The 14,289-nt window shown below is 40.1% G+C and overlaps 2 protein-coding genes across 5 annotated transcripts in view; one reads left to right on the forward strand and one right to left on the reverse strand.

The window, feature by feature from the left end:
* Nucleotides 1-6,170, reverse strand: part of MARCHF5 (membrane associated ring-CH-type finger 5) — a 42,515-nt gene extending 36,345 nt beyond the window's left edge. For both annotated transcript variants that reach the window (XM_010971220.3, XM_045507457.2), the window contains exon 1: nt 6,031-6,170. In XM_010971220.3, coding sequence (XP_010969522.2) covers nt 6,031-6,065 — 35 coding nt within the window. In that variant the 5' untranslated portion in view covers nt 6,066-6,170. The remainder of the gene's footprint in view (nt 1-6,030) is intronic.
* Nucleotides 6,171-6,208: 38 nt separating this feature from the next.
* Nucleotides 6,209-14,289, forward strand: part of CPEB3 (cytoplasmic polyadenylation element binding protein 3) — a 164,725-nt gene continuing 156,644 nt past the window's right edge. Inside the window, exon 1 of one of the 3 annotated variants that reach the window (XM_074373958.1) lies at nt 6,209-6,348. The gene's annotated coding sequence lies outside the window, so the exon portion shown is untranslated. Of the gene's footprint in view, nt 6,349-6,389; nt 6,591-14,289 lie in introns of those variants that run through there. The other 2 variants (XM_074373954.1, XM_074373959.1) reach the window with 2 other exon arrangements.

Consider the following 14,289-nt stretch of genomic DNA (forward strand, 5'->3'; position numbering starts at 1 on the left):
CCATGCTGCCATGTGGATGGGGTATTCTGAGAAAATTTTCTGTCTCTCATTTCTAAGGAAATTATAGCCAGTACAAGAGATTACATGTTTCATTTTTGCTACGGTACTTTTAAGCAGCCATAAGGAGCTTTCACCAGAAGTCTAAACCCATTGTTTAGACGCTAAACCCATTGTGTACTCCAATGTGCCATATAAAAATTACCATCTCTCATGTTATGAACCATGGCATGTAAAGAGATGGGAGGCAGCTATGTATGTCTGACATGTAAAGGACTGCTACATGGGTCTGGAGAAAGAGGGAAATATTTCTGGCTGAAATGGTCAGAAAAGCTTTATAAATGAGGCAGAAACTAAACTGGATCTTGAAGAGTGGGTAGAATTTTAAAAGACAAGATGCTGAAAAGGACACAGGACAGTGAGCAAATCAGTTTGGCCTGGGCAAAAGACATGAACTTTATGCATTCTTCCTTAAAGAGAAGCAAAACTTTAAAAAGGTAGTTGGTGCCAGCCATATACTCAGTGTCTTAAGCATAACAGGGAGGACAACAAGTATGATTATGGAGGATCTCAAAGGCCAGGCTAAAGAATTTGAACTTAAGCTTAACAAGCCATTAAGAAAACACAGAAGGTTTTGAGCAAAGGAGGTATTTTTAAAATGGTGCTTCAGTAAGATTATTCTAGGCATTGATATGTCATAAATATTGAAAAGAAAGACATTATGATTCTACAGTGTTTCCAATGTACTTTCCCCTTGTGGGGTTATCTGTCCTCAGTGAACTGCCGCTTGAATGTGCATGGCAGTAGTAGTAAAGGGTGTGTATGGAAGGCTCTGAGACACGGATAGGTACACTAAAAAACTGCAGTAGTGTGATGTACTATGATACATGCACAATGGTTCTATGGAAATACAGGAAGAAGTAACTCGTTCTGTTTAAAGGAGCTGTGTAATGCTTCAAGGTGATACTTGAGCTGAATTCCAAAGATGTGTCAGAGTTGGCCAGATGTCAAAAAGAGGAAGTAATCTAAAGCAAAAATAAGAAGATGAAGAACAAGATATATTCAGAGAACAATGAAGTGGAGTGCAGAAGAGTATGGTTAAAGTAGGTTGGGGCTGGATTATATCAATAGAGCTAAATCCCTTCACTAGGGTCTTGAAAGGTTAGTTCTTATCCTATAGGTGATGTAAAGACTGGCAGGTTTTAAAGCATGGACATGACATGACTGTGCCTTGGCCAATTCTAATACGACTCTGTAAGTCAAAATGGAAGAGAAAAACTGAAGTCAGAAAGAAGAATATACAATATTTGATAAGCAAGTGGATTTAGAGGAAAAGAAGCAAAAAAGAATGAAAGAAAAAAAAGAGATGTAGGTTATGGCTGATAGACTAGAATGGATCTATTAAAGGCCAGAAATTGGGAAGTCACGGTAAGTAAAAGCCAGAGAAGTGTTGGTAGTTTAGTTTTGGATAGGTTAAGGCGCTAGTAATACTGTGTATACCCAAAGTGTGGGAAAGAGGCCAGGAATAAAGACATACATCTGGGAGCCACTCATATAAAGGTGAGATAGTAAGTGGGTATACTTTTCAGAGAATGGTAAACCCTGAGGATTGAACTGTATTTAAACGACTGAAGGGAGTAAAGGTAAGGTGATACATAAGGGAGAAAAAGCAAAAGACAAATAGTGTGACAGAACTGAACACAGTTTCAAGAAGCTAGGGAGTGGTGGTCACCATTTTCATCTTCATGACATAAATGTCAAGTGATGTGAAGACCAAGAAGAAAAGTCATTAGGTTTACCAGTTAAGAAATTACTGGTAACTTTTAGTATACTTTAGGAGAGCTAAGGACAAGAAAGGTGAGTGAAAGTCAAATTACAAGAGAGAATGAGAAAATAAAAAACTAAATGTCATGAACAGGGGAATGGATTAAGAAAGAAGAGTGGAATGTTAATACCATGGATTATATATATATTCTCTTTAATTGCTGTGTATCACAGATCTCAATATTTTCAAAAGCAAGTTGCAGACTAATATATTTAAATTTCAGAAAAAAACAGAACTATGAATTATATATAGTATATATAAATGCATTAAACAAAGACTGGAAGAACATAAACCTGTTTATGATAGTGTAGTGGGGATGGAGAGAAGACATGGGACTGGGGATAGTGTTCAAAGGGGACTTTATCTGTAATGTTTCCACTTTTTACATAGAGATGGAAGGAAATATAACTAATTGCTAATGTTTTTAAATTCCAGGTATTGTTCTGTAATCGTCAAAATGGGACAGTAATGTGATTGAGGAAAAGATGCCAACTGACAAAGAGAATGAGAAGGTGCTTTATTGGTAACTATGAGATGTTTATATAAATCAGAAGATAATACAGCATAGTCCTATCAGAACACTCTACAACCTCTAAAGGGATGTACATGTGTGGTGATAACCACTTAGAGTGAGGATTCTAATTCACCTTGCCACTGCAGGAGGCAGGTGGGGAGCAGATTATTCTCCCTGCTTTTCTCCTCATCTGACTGTTCTGGGGACACTGGTTACATTCCTTGTCTACCCACCAGGTGCCAAGTAAGTGATGCAAAACAACCTCAACAGATTCCTGAATGTTTGCTGTGAGAAGGGTACACAAAAGTCAAATTTCCAGAAGTATTTCTCACCAGGCTTTAACTGAGGTCCATTCTTATAGTTTGTTATAATATTATTTGTATTCTCTATACATTTAATTCTAATTTTTAGAAATAAAAGAGAAAACAAGAAAGTAGATGGTGACAGAATAATATACAACAGATTTCTTTAAAAAGTCTGGCAAAGAAGGAAAGGAAGAGAAACTGACCAAGATTCAGAGAGCCTAATGTAAAGACTTTGAGTTTATGAATGGTTATAATTTCAGGGCAATGATGTGTGACCCCAAATCATTCATGATACTAGAAAGCCACCCCTTTTCCACTACTCTCAAACAATTTAAAAGGTTCAAACGATAAATTTACATAAAGCAGCTGCTTGTTATAAAAATGAAAGGCAATCAAAATACATACCTATGTATACTCTTTCCACCTATAAACACTGGAGTAATAAAATTTATCCAGATAAGTAACTGCTAAACTAAATTTAGTTATTCACAAAGGACAAGGCAATTCAATTTCAGCTATTAGTAAGTAACTATTAATTAAAAACCCCTGAAAGACTAAATATATAAACTGAACATACCATTCATGTTATAGAAACATAATCTTCATTTTATGTAACAATTTATGGAACACAAATCTCACTAAAATTTAAGCTCCATATAAGCATTTTTGGTTAAGCTCACTACCACAAATACCAAGGGCCCAGAATGGTACCGGGCAAATGCAGGCATCAATATTTAATAAATCAACTCAATGAATACAAATGTTTAGTAAGCACTATAAAATGCCTAATTTTAGCCTAGAAGCAAAAGAACAATGTGTGTTATACACATTTCCTTACTCTTCTCAAGGATAAAACTTGCACTGAAGAAATCAACATATGGGCAAGATTCTGAGCTAAATTCTCTCCCTCAAAAATTGCCAGAGACCAAGCTTGTGGGGGAAGCCAAATTCATGGCAAGAATTCTGGGTCCTAATAGGTTGACATATTTTAGTCTGTTGGGCCTGTCAGTATCCCTCAAATGAACCTATCAAGTATCTTACTGTTCAGCTTGCAGGTAGGGCCCACCTAGATTAAGATGATAGTAAATATGGAGATGGGCATGGGGCGGGGATTGCTACTCTGGTTGGTTACACTATAATCTCAAGTACCATCTGTGTGCCTAACATCTGAATAGTATTTTACTGTTTTACGAAGTACTTACTTGTGTTCTCATCTGCTGTGGTCCTGTGAGGTAGGACGTTATCATTTTATAAATGAAGATGTAGAGACTCAGAATTTAAGTCCAAAGTCACAAAGCTAGTAAGTGCAAAATGAGAATTTCAAGATTTCTGCCAAGCTTTTCTTATGAACCCATACTATCTCTTCTCATGAAATAATCCCTTAGGGTTTATAGTGGTTTTCAACGACAACAAACATGTGGAAAGCCTCTGAAAATATACATGCTCAGGCCCCATTCTTCAGAAATTTGTGAACTAACTGGTCTTGGGCAGAGCCAGGCATCCATCTATACCCCAGGTGATTCTAACATGAAGCCAGGTTGCAAAATACCGACTCAGATAATAAAGATCTTTGAGGAACTGGGGGTATAGATCAGTGGTAGAAAGTATACTTAGCATGTTGAGGTCCTGGGTTCAATCCCCAGTACCTTCATTAAAAAAATAATCAAAAATTAAAAAAAAAATCTTTGAATGTCATCTTAAGAATCTACCTTGAGGTATGTCAAAAAGATACAGAAGATGAGGGAAGCCAGTATTATAGTCACCTGCTTCAGTAAATGCAACCAGAATTTTCAAGTTTCTGTTGAGACATTTTAAACGCCTCACTAGCACTCCTTGGATTTTTTACTTTTATGGAAATCTTCAAAGAGTGTCTGAAAGCCATATCAGCTTTTGGACACAAACTTTTCTAAAAGTCACCTACCTAAAAATGGAAGCAGCAGGCCCTCCGAAGGAAAAAAAAAAAATTATAAAATACCCTGTACCAGAATAGGGTCTCATTTGATTGGAATTGGCAGTGGCAGGAGATGGGCGTATTTCAGTAGTCCTATGTAATTTGCCAGTATGGTAAATTATCAGACCCCTAGAGAACTGGGGAAAATGACAAAAAAGTTCATGCATTTGTCACGAAACAAGTATTTACTGATAACTTCCTAAGTACCAGGCTCTGTTGTAGGATTCAAGATAAATGGTGAGTAAGTTTCTGCCTTCTAGGAGCTTGTTAAACTGCTTACATAAAAAGAGGGTGGGTAGTCAATACAACCTGACCTGAATGCTCTCCTTAAACAAGGGCTAGATTAATCACTGGGTCACCCCAATTGAAAGAATTCAGTAACATGCTTTCTTATCAACTTAGATGTCTCAAAATTTCAAGCCCTAAAGGAAATGCCTGTCGCTCTGGGAGGACACGTGTTCTGGGTGGGGCAGATCCAAACTGCACTGAACTGGGTATAATCTCATTTAAGGGAGGCCTTTCATTTAACACCTTACAGTTGGACCTTTTCTCAGTACAGAGAGCTGTCTCACCTGCTGAACAGAGTGGCAAGTGGTCTATCAAGAGTTGTAGGCAACCAAACACTATGCATTAGCCTGTAGCATGGCTATGCCAGGAAGTTAAGGCCTGGTTTAGGGGAAAATGTGGATTAAGGGTCTTCAAAAAACTCATGGTAGAACCCATGAATCTGAATTCGAACAGTAGAGGGCGGTGCAGCCGATTTCACAGAGTTTTACCCACTGGAGCCCCCCAGGAATGCACAACTGGCCCCACTACAAGATAAAGCTTTCTTAGTGAACTCAACGAATGGTGAAATACGCTAAGAGTTCAAGGTTGGACTCGAGGCTGTTTTCCATAACCTCTACTCTGGTCAAGTCCCTTGCGGATACCCTTGACCTTACAGTTTGGGGTGGGGATGGGATGGGGAAAAAGGAGTGAAGTCAATCTATGAAGCTTTCCAGAAGAATGTCTATCCTTGGTTTTTGGAAAAAGTGTTAAAATTGGAGAAGGATCATTTCCCAGAAAGACGGTCTGATTCTTCTTGCCACTGACATCGCTGACAAACACGTTACAACATAGTTTGAGGGGGAGGGGAGGAGGAGAGTAACAAAAAGAAACTGACTGTGGGTTAACATGAGCCCCTCGTACTTCGCAACGTCGTTCCAGCAAAACTATACGCCACTCCTTAACTTAGTTTCGCTTTAAGTCTACGCACCCGGGCCGCCCGCTCTGCCCTCCACCAAGAACGGACTGCAAACTTTCTGCCCCGCACCCGGCCCCTAGGCCGTGGAACTCCTCCCGGCACGCGGGGGTCGGCTTCGGAAGATCCCTGAGGTCGGGCGCGGACAGGGCCGGAGGCGAGGGTCCGCGGCTCGTCCTCCCCCAAGGCCACCCGTACCTGTCCAGCATCTGCTGTAGGGCTTGGTCCGGCATCTTCCGCGGAGCCGGAGCACTCGCCTCCCCGGTGGGCCCGGTCAGGGCCGGGCCCAGGGACAATAGCACTGAGAGGCGACGGAGTAGGCCTCAGTCCGGCGGTAGCCGCGAACCCGCCACCCAGCCTCCGTGGGCGTCCGGAAGAGGCGGTGGGGAGCGAGGAGGAGGAGCCTGGGGCGGGGAGGCGGCGATCGCGGCCCGGGTTCCTGCCCGTCGGCCCAGGGTTCCGGTCCATGGACCGCGGGCGCCGAGCTGCTGCCGGCGGAGGAGCTACCTCTGTGAGGTAAGAGTCACCGCCTCCGTGCGCGCCGGGGTCACGACGCAAAGCGGCCCAGAGCAGCCTGGGAGATGTAGTCCTCGGACCGTCCCCGCTAGAGGCTGCACAGCCCGCCCCGACCACCGCCGCCGCGCCCGCCGCCGCCCGGCCGGCGCCCTCCCGTTTCCTTCCTCCAGGGGGAAAAATGTCCTGCGGGCCGCTTTCCAGGAAGCAGCAGGATGTGCCGCTCCACTGTCAGTAGCATCAAGGTCAGCCCTCCCTGCCTATTTCTTTTCTCCTCGGCTCTTGCGCTCAGGTGGGACCGAGCCAGGTGAGGGGAGGGGGCTAAAGGGCCATGTCTCGGCAGGGTCCCCAGTCCCAGCCGCGGCGTCAGGCGGGCCGTGGCGGGGGCGGGGGTGGCAGAAGCTCCAGCTGAAGCCTTCGGCGCTGGAGGCAGCCTCTGCCGCGTCTGAGCTCATTTTGGGGAGTTACACAACCCCCGCAAGGGGTCGGATGCTCTAGTGAGTGCGGTTATTCCCGAGGGGTCGGGAGGGCAGGCGCTGCCTCCACCAGATGGTTCCCACCCGAGCCTCTCAGTGTGTGTTTGGCCGGGGTGGGAGGGGGAAGCGGGTTGGGGTGGAGAGATTATTCTCTCCCTCTCTAGGAACCTTCTAAAATGTGCCTGGGCTTTCAAGGGCTCGCCGATAGTCTCCAAATGGAACATGTTCGTGAATAAACAGCTCTTGCTTACTCAGCTGTGGGTTGTCAGGGGTGTTTGTTTCTCGGTCTCTGCTGCTGGTCACTGTTAACCATTTCTAGTTGCCTTGACACCTCTAAGCAGGTGGATGTGTTGGGGAGGGTGGGGGTGAGATCAAAAGGGGAAAATCATAAATCTCTCGTTGGGTTATTCTCTGACGCTCTAGGGACAGCTTTGGCGGGAGGAAAGAGCTGTTGGCTAAAGCGAATGCGTCTTTTGGACGACCTGTGGCGTTCTCTAGTGCTGTGATTGGTAGGACGTCTGGTAGTTTTCCCTTGATTATGCCTAATTTCTGCTGCAAGATGTTTGATTTTTGTGTAAATTAAAATGTGTTTTTTAAGCTCTTTTATTAACGTAGAATTTTGCAATCAGCTCTTAATTTTCAGTTTAAAGTTTGCTTCCTGAATATATTTGCACTAGAATGTACATTGCCAGGAAGAAAAACAAAAACAGCATGTGACCAGAAGTTTATTTGGCCTCCAGTTTCTGAAAGATGCTTTTATGAAAGGCTTTGGGAATTTTCATGACTAATTATAATTAATCCTTCACCTTTTTCTCATGAAATGAGAAGCAGGCCCCTGATAGGGGGGTGTTTGATATTTTAAATTCCTATGTACTGCTTGCTACTCCTATTGCATAAGCCTTCCCTTAGTGTATTTATCTGTTAAGCAATTGTCAGCCACAGGAGATGGATATATTTATAAATCCTGCTCAAAAAATAGAATTTGATCCTAGCATATTGACTAGTGCAAGCTCCATTTAGTTCTATGATTTGCACTAAAAGGAGTTCTCACCTCGTCTTAGAATTTCTATGTGAACCCCAAATTGGAAAGTATTATATGCTTCTGTAGATAGCAAAGCTGTGTGCAGATTAGTCTTACTATTTTTTAAAGGATTTATATTAGCATTTTCATGAAAATTCTGTTTCTTGGCTGTGTCAAAAACCCTTTGAAATAGAAAAAAAAATTCTGCTTTTCATCTAAAGGGTTATTAGCAGAAAAAAAAAGTGATTAGCATCTGACCTAGTAATTCCACTCCTTGGTATCTACCCAAGAGAAATAAAAACATACATCTGCACAAAGACTTGTATGCCAACATTCCTAGCAGCATTGTTCCTAACAGCCAAAAAATAGAAACAACCCAAATATCCATCAGCTGATGAATGGATAAACCAAGTGTGGTATATTCATACAGTGGACTATTATTAGGTGATAACAAGGAGTGAGGTTCTGATACCTGAGACAGTATGGATGAATCTTGAAAACATTATGCTAAGTTGAAGGAGCCTGTCACAACAACCACATGTTGTATGATTCCATTTACATTAAATGTTAAGAATAAATTCATAGAGACAGAAAGTGGATTAGTGGTTGTCTACAGCTGGAGGGCTTAGGAAGAAATAGAGGAAGATTGTAATGGGTATGGGGTTTCTTTTTTGGGGTGACAAAAAATGTTCCAAAATTAGAGTGATGTTAGTTATACAACTTTGTGAATTATATCTAAATTTTAAAAAATGAGGTAAAATTAGATTCTGGAGATGGTGGCACAGTTCTGTAAAGATACTTAAAAAACTGAATGTATACTTAATATGAGTTAATTTTATAGTACATAAATTACCATTTCAATAAAGCTATTAAAAATAATTAGCTCCATGTAAAGTGTTCATAAGGACATCTAAAGAGAAACAGGTAAACAGATAACTGATAATTCTTTATTATCAAACTTTGTTTCCTGATTAGTATGGGCAAAAATCATGACTGATAAATTAATTCATGAAATAAATTAATTGTTTGTATTTGAAATAATTCTACACATACCTTGAATTTCAATATTGTTTGTCAGCTTTGTTTTCCTTGGCTCTTATGTTTTCAAATGAGACTAAGAATAATTAGAATTATAATTCACTTTCTCACTTTGAAGGGGAAAAGTCTCAATTACTTCGATCTTAGTTGAGTCCCTTCCATCAAATAAAAAGTTAAAATGCACTTCTGCATTTTACACAGGTTAAAGATTTATGGTAAATGATATTTAGTCAAGAGAGTAACAGCATGACCACAGCCAAAAAAATATTTTTCTCAGTGATGTATTTTGAAATAGAAATTAATCTGTTGAAAATATTTAAGGATTCTTCCAACCTCAGAGGACGAGAATCAGGATTGACAATGTAGAGTATCCTAAAGAGTTACGGAATTTGTTAGTAACTTTGTAATGGATTTAGAAATTTCTGAGTATGGAACTGTTCTAAATATGTTAGGAAATTTAAAATAGTGCATTTCTTTAATATTCTCCCATGACACTTGTTTTGAACTGTCTGCCAAAGGGGGCCCTGGAGGTAGTCCATAGAGATAATATGAAATAGCCAGGTGCCCTCCAAGGAGAATTGTCAATTGCCAAATTTGGTGATAAACCGCAGGCAGAGTCCATACTGCAGGCCACAGAAAGTTCTTCATTAATTTATTCAGCAGACATTTCCAGAGGATTTATGATGTGCCTGGGTACTTGTCTCAAATTAAACAATAACTACCTTTTTCAGAACATAAAAGCTGGGGAGGGTATAGCTCAGTGGTAGAGTGCATGCTTAGCATGCATGAGGTCCTGGGTTCAATCTCCAGTATCTCCTTTAAAAACAAACCAACCAACCTAATTACTTACCCCCCAAAATAAGAGAATATACAAGCTACCTAACAAAGCTTATAGTTAAAAAAAAAAAAAAAAGGCACTTCCGTATGAAATACTACATAATGTTACAATGACAGCATATGATGAAGTGCCAAATGAATAACAGAAATACAAAGTGATGTAGAAATTTAGATGAGACTGTTATGGGCTGGTGTGATAAAGAGAACTTTGTGAGATCAGGGGAAATTTAGGTTCTCCCTTGCAGCAATAGGAGGAATTACATACGTAAAGAGGTGGAAAATGGTCTTGGGTCAGGATAAGAACAAAAAAAAGGAGAGAGGGGAGTTAACCTCTGTAGTTGGAATGGTCTCTGTTGAGTAAAAGGGAGAAATATGGTTGATTGGTTAAGTAGGGAATAAATGGACTTGAAGCTATTAATTCTTTCAACAAGTATTTCTTGAATAATGTTTATGTGACAGGCACTAAGCTGGGCACGGGGGATACAATAAGGAGCAAAAAAAGGCACCGTCCCTACCTCTGTGGAGTTTACCGTTTATAGTGGGAAAGAGAGATAATCACATAAATATATTTTTAGGTAGCAAATGTAGTACATAGTGTTGTGAGAGATAATAGCTAGGGTTTTTACCTAGACAGGGAGGTCAGAAAAGTTCCTTTTTTACCTAGACAGGGAGGTCAGAAAAGTTCCTCTCAGGCAGTGTCCATTATGCTGAGCAGGAGTTAATTGGACAAAGGGAGGAGGGAAGAGCACCCCCAGCCAAAGAACAGCACCTGCCAGTACCCTGTGAAGGAAAGCCCTGGCTGATGGACGAGGACAAAACCATACAAAGAGGGGACTTGGAGTAAGATGGGACCAAAAAGGTCAATCAAGTGACAGACTGTGAAGTGCTCTGTAGGCCAATGTAAGGAATTTTGCCGTTATCCGAGAATCCTGTTGGGAGGAGTTTGGGCAAAAGAAATTGATTCCATTCTGTAGAAAATGGACAGTTAACTTGTAGTGGTTCCCAAACCTGCTGTGTGTCAGAGAATTTCCCCAGAAATTCTGATCCATGTGCCTTGTAGTTGTGTCCAATTAGCAATTTTTTAAAAACAAGTTCCCTAGGTGACTATTAGACCAGTGGTATCTCTGCAGAAATACTTGCAGTGGTTGAAAGCTTCAGCTCAAGCCTATGTTTGAGTCTCAGCATTGTCACTTAGAGGCTCAGCAATTTTGGGCAGGTTACTGAGTCTTTTTAAGCTCAAGTTTCCACATCTCCAGGGGGAGAATTACAGAACCTACCTCACTGGGTTACTGGAAGGATTAAGTGAGAAAATTCATTTAAATTGTTCAGGAAAATGCTGGGCACATGGTTAACGGCTCCACTGGTGTTAGCTCTTAATTATTACTAAAAGTTTTGAGTCAGGGTGAGAGTGATTTAGGGGGATTAATCTTGCAGTGGTATGCAGGGTAGGTTGGGGACAAAGAGAAGTTAGTGCTGGGCTACATCTCAGTAACTTAGCCATGCTCTGTTACTATTTCAGAAGTTTGCTTTAACACAGCTGTAAGTTCTTGAAGATCCTTAGATAGGCTAAGTAGTTCTCAAGTAGAAGATGTTCTTGGGCCTCTTTTATGAGAAGATGTTGGTCCTCAGAATATGTTTTACTGGCTTAGCATTTATAGGATTACTTTGAATTTACTTTTTAATTCTGGACAGAAGCTTTACTGGCCACTTACAGAGGACAGGGTAAAACCTGTCGATTTATCTTCATTTGCTACTCAGAATAGAATTCTAACAGCTTATATCCACTGTAATGGAATAGATATTTACAAAGGGTAAATAATTTTACAAAAATGTCATCATTCACTAATTTGCCTTCTCTTCCTCCTCATAAATATTGTGGAAGACCCATTACTTTTCATTATCCTTGCTTAAATTCCTCTCTCGGGGTTTGGTGTCCCTGGGATATGCAATGTGCATCAAGGGGGGGGTAAAAAATCACAGGATAATATGCCATGTCTTCCTTCTCATATCTTGTTCCAGGAGTATCCATTTTATGAGAAAATGTGTGTGTGTGTGTGTGTGTGTGTGTATATATATATATGTATATATATATATATATAAAATTATTTTCCTTTTTAAATAAACATGGATGTCATAGAGCAGTAGTTCTCAAAAGGTGTTCTAGCAGGCCCCTAGGGCTCCCTGGGAACCTTTCCAGGGGATATATGAGGTCAAGGCTATTTTTATTATAATACTAAAACATTATGTGCCTTTTTCACTGCATTGACATTTACACTGATAGCACAAGCAGTGGTAGATGAAACTGCTTATATGTTAGCACCATTAAGGGCTCTGACACCCAATATATAGTCTGTACCATCACACACATGGAGTCAAAACAAAAGTTCACTTAGGAATGTCCTTGATTATGCAGTAAAAAAGTATTCCTATATTAAATCTTGACCCTTGGATATGCATGTTTTTAATATTCTGTGTGATGAAATGGGAAGCATGTACATTTCTGCTGCATCCAAAGTATGATAGTTGTCTCAGAAGAAAACACTTACATGATTAAGATGCAGGCTGAGCTGGCTGCTCATGGCACACGATTTTACCTGAAAGACTGACATGAAAGTGTTAAACTTTTGTGCTATTAAGAAAGTGAAAAGACATCTCACAGATGGGAGAAAATTTTGGGAAATCATATATCTGAAAAGGGCTTTGTACCTGTAATATATAAAGATTTGTTGCAACTCAGTAATAGAAAGGCAAATAACCCAATTAAAAAATGGACAAAGGATCTGAATAGACATTTCTCCAGAGATATGCAAATGGCCGGTAAGCACCTGAAGAGATGCTCACCAACATTAGCCATCAGAGAAATGCAAATTGAAACTATGATGAAATACCACTTCACTCTCTCTAGGATGGCAATAATGAAAAAAAGGGGAATAATAATAAACACTGGTGAGAATGTGAAGAAGTTGGAGTTCTAGTACACTGCTGTTGGGAAGGTAAAATGGTGCAGCTGTTTTAGAAAACAGTCTGGCACTTCCTCAAAATGTTAAACATAAAGTCTCCATGCAACCCAGCAGTTCTACCCCCAGGTATGTACCCAAGAGAAATGAAAACATATGCCTACACAAACATTTATACATGAATATTCATAGCAACATTATTCATAACAGCCCAAAGTGGAGCAACCCAAATGTTCATAGGTTGATGGATGAAATTTGATACATCCATACAATGGAGTATTATTCAACAACGAAAAGGAATGAAGTACTGATAAATGCTGCAGCATGGATGAACCTTGAAAACATTGTACTAAGTGAAATAAGCCAGTCCAAAAGAGAACATATTCTATTTATATGACGTGTTCAGAATAGGTGAGTCTACAGACAGAAAGTAGATTAGTGGTTGCCCAGGGTTGGGGGAAATGGAGTTTTGAGGAGTGACAACTAAGGTATGCAGGGGTTTCTTTTTGAGATGATAGAAGTATTCTAAAATTGACCGTAGTGATGATGTGCAACTAGGAATATACTAAAAGTCACTGAAGTGTATGCTTCAAATGGGTGAATTTTTAGTGTTTGACTTATACCTCTGTAAAGCTGTTATTTAAAATAACACCAGATAAAACCTTAAAATCCATTATTAGTTGACTGATTTAATAACTTAGGATATATCAATATAACCGTATTATATAGCTGAGCCATTGAAACAAATGAGATATTTCTGTTTAGGCTATTGTGAAGAGTTGCCCAAGATGTAGTAGCCATCTACAGTTAGGATATTTTTGTTCCACAGGAATCAACTCTAGCTAATTCATTCTCCCTGGGGGACATTTGTTAATGTCTGGAGACTTTTTTGATTGTTACACTAGGGATGCTGTTTGCATCTGGTGGGTTGAGACCAGGGATGCTGCTAAGCATACTATAAGGCACAGACCAGCCCCTCACAACAAAGAATTATGTAGCCCAAGATAGCCAGTAGTGCTGAGGTTGATAAACTAAAGCAAAAGGAAACTTATTGGAAGGATATGGGTGAGCTCACAGGATTGAAAGTAAGGCAGAGTAGCAGCCACCACAGAGAATCTTGTTGCAGGAACATTCCATGCTATCATATGGGTTCAGCACAGGAACAGATAAACTCCAACTGTTTGTATTCTGCTCACAGTTCGATATCTAGGGAGGGAGCATCTAATCAATCTTCCTTGCCACTTGGTTAAGGGAGGGCAATACACCTTGAATGAAGGCAATTTGTCAAAAGGTAGTACATTAATTAGAGAGCACATACTGACTACAGTTATGATCCAGGTGCTATTTAGGTGCTGGGGATAAAGGAGAGCAAAAGAGACAAAAATAGTTTTGTGGCATTTTTATTCTTATGATGCTAAATCAGGGCAAACCTTTAGGTAATAACTTAAAGAAGGTTGAACAGTTGCCAAACACCAAAACCAATAAATACTACCTATATGTTAAGTGAAGAAAAGCAGGGAGTAGATAGTATCTATAGTATTATCCCATTTTTTTTAACTTAGCATGTGTATGTAAGGAGATTTTTTTTTGAGATATACATAGGAATTAAAAAAAT

The sequence above is a fragment of the Camelus bactrianus genome, chromosome 11, assembly GCF_048773025.1.
Source record: "Camelus bactrianus isolate YW-2024 breed Bactrian camel chromosome 11, ASM4877302v1, whole genome shotgun sequence".
In the NCBI taxonomy this organism is placed as follows: Eukaryota; Metazoa; Chordata; class Mammalia; order Artiodactyla; family Camelidae; genus Camelus; species Camelus bactrianus.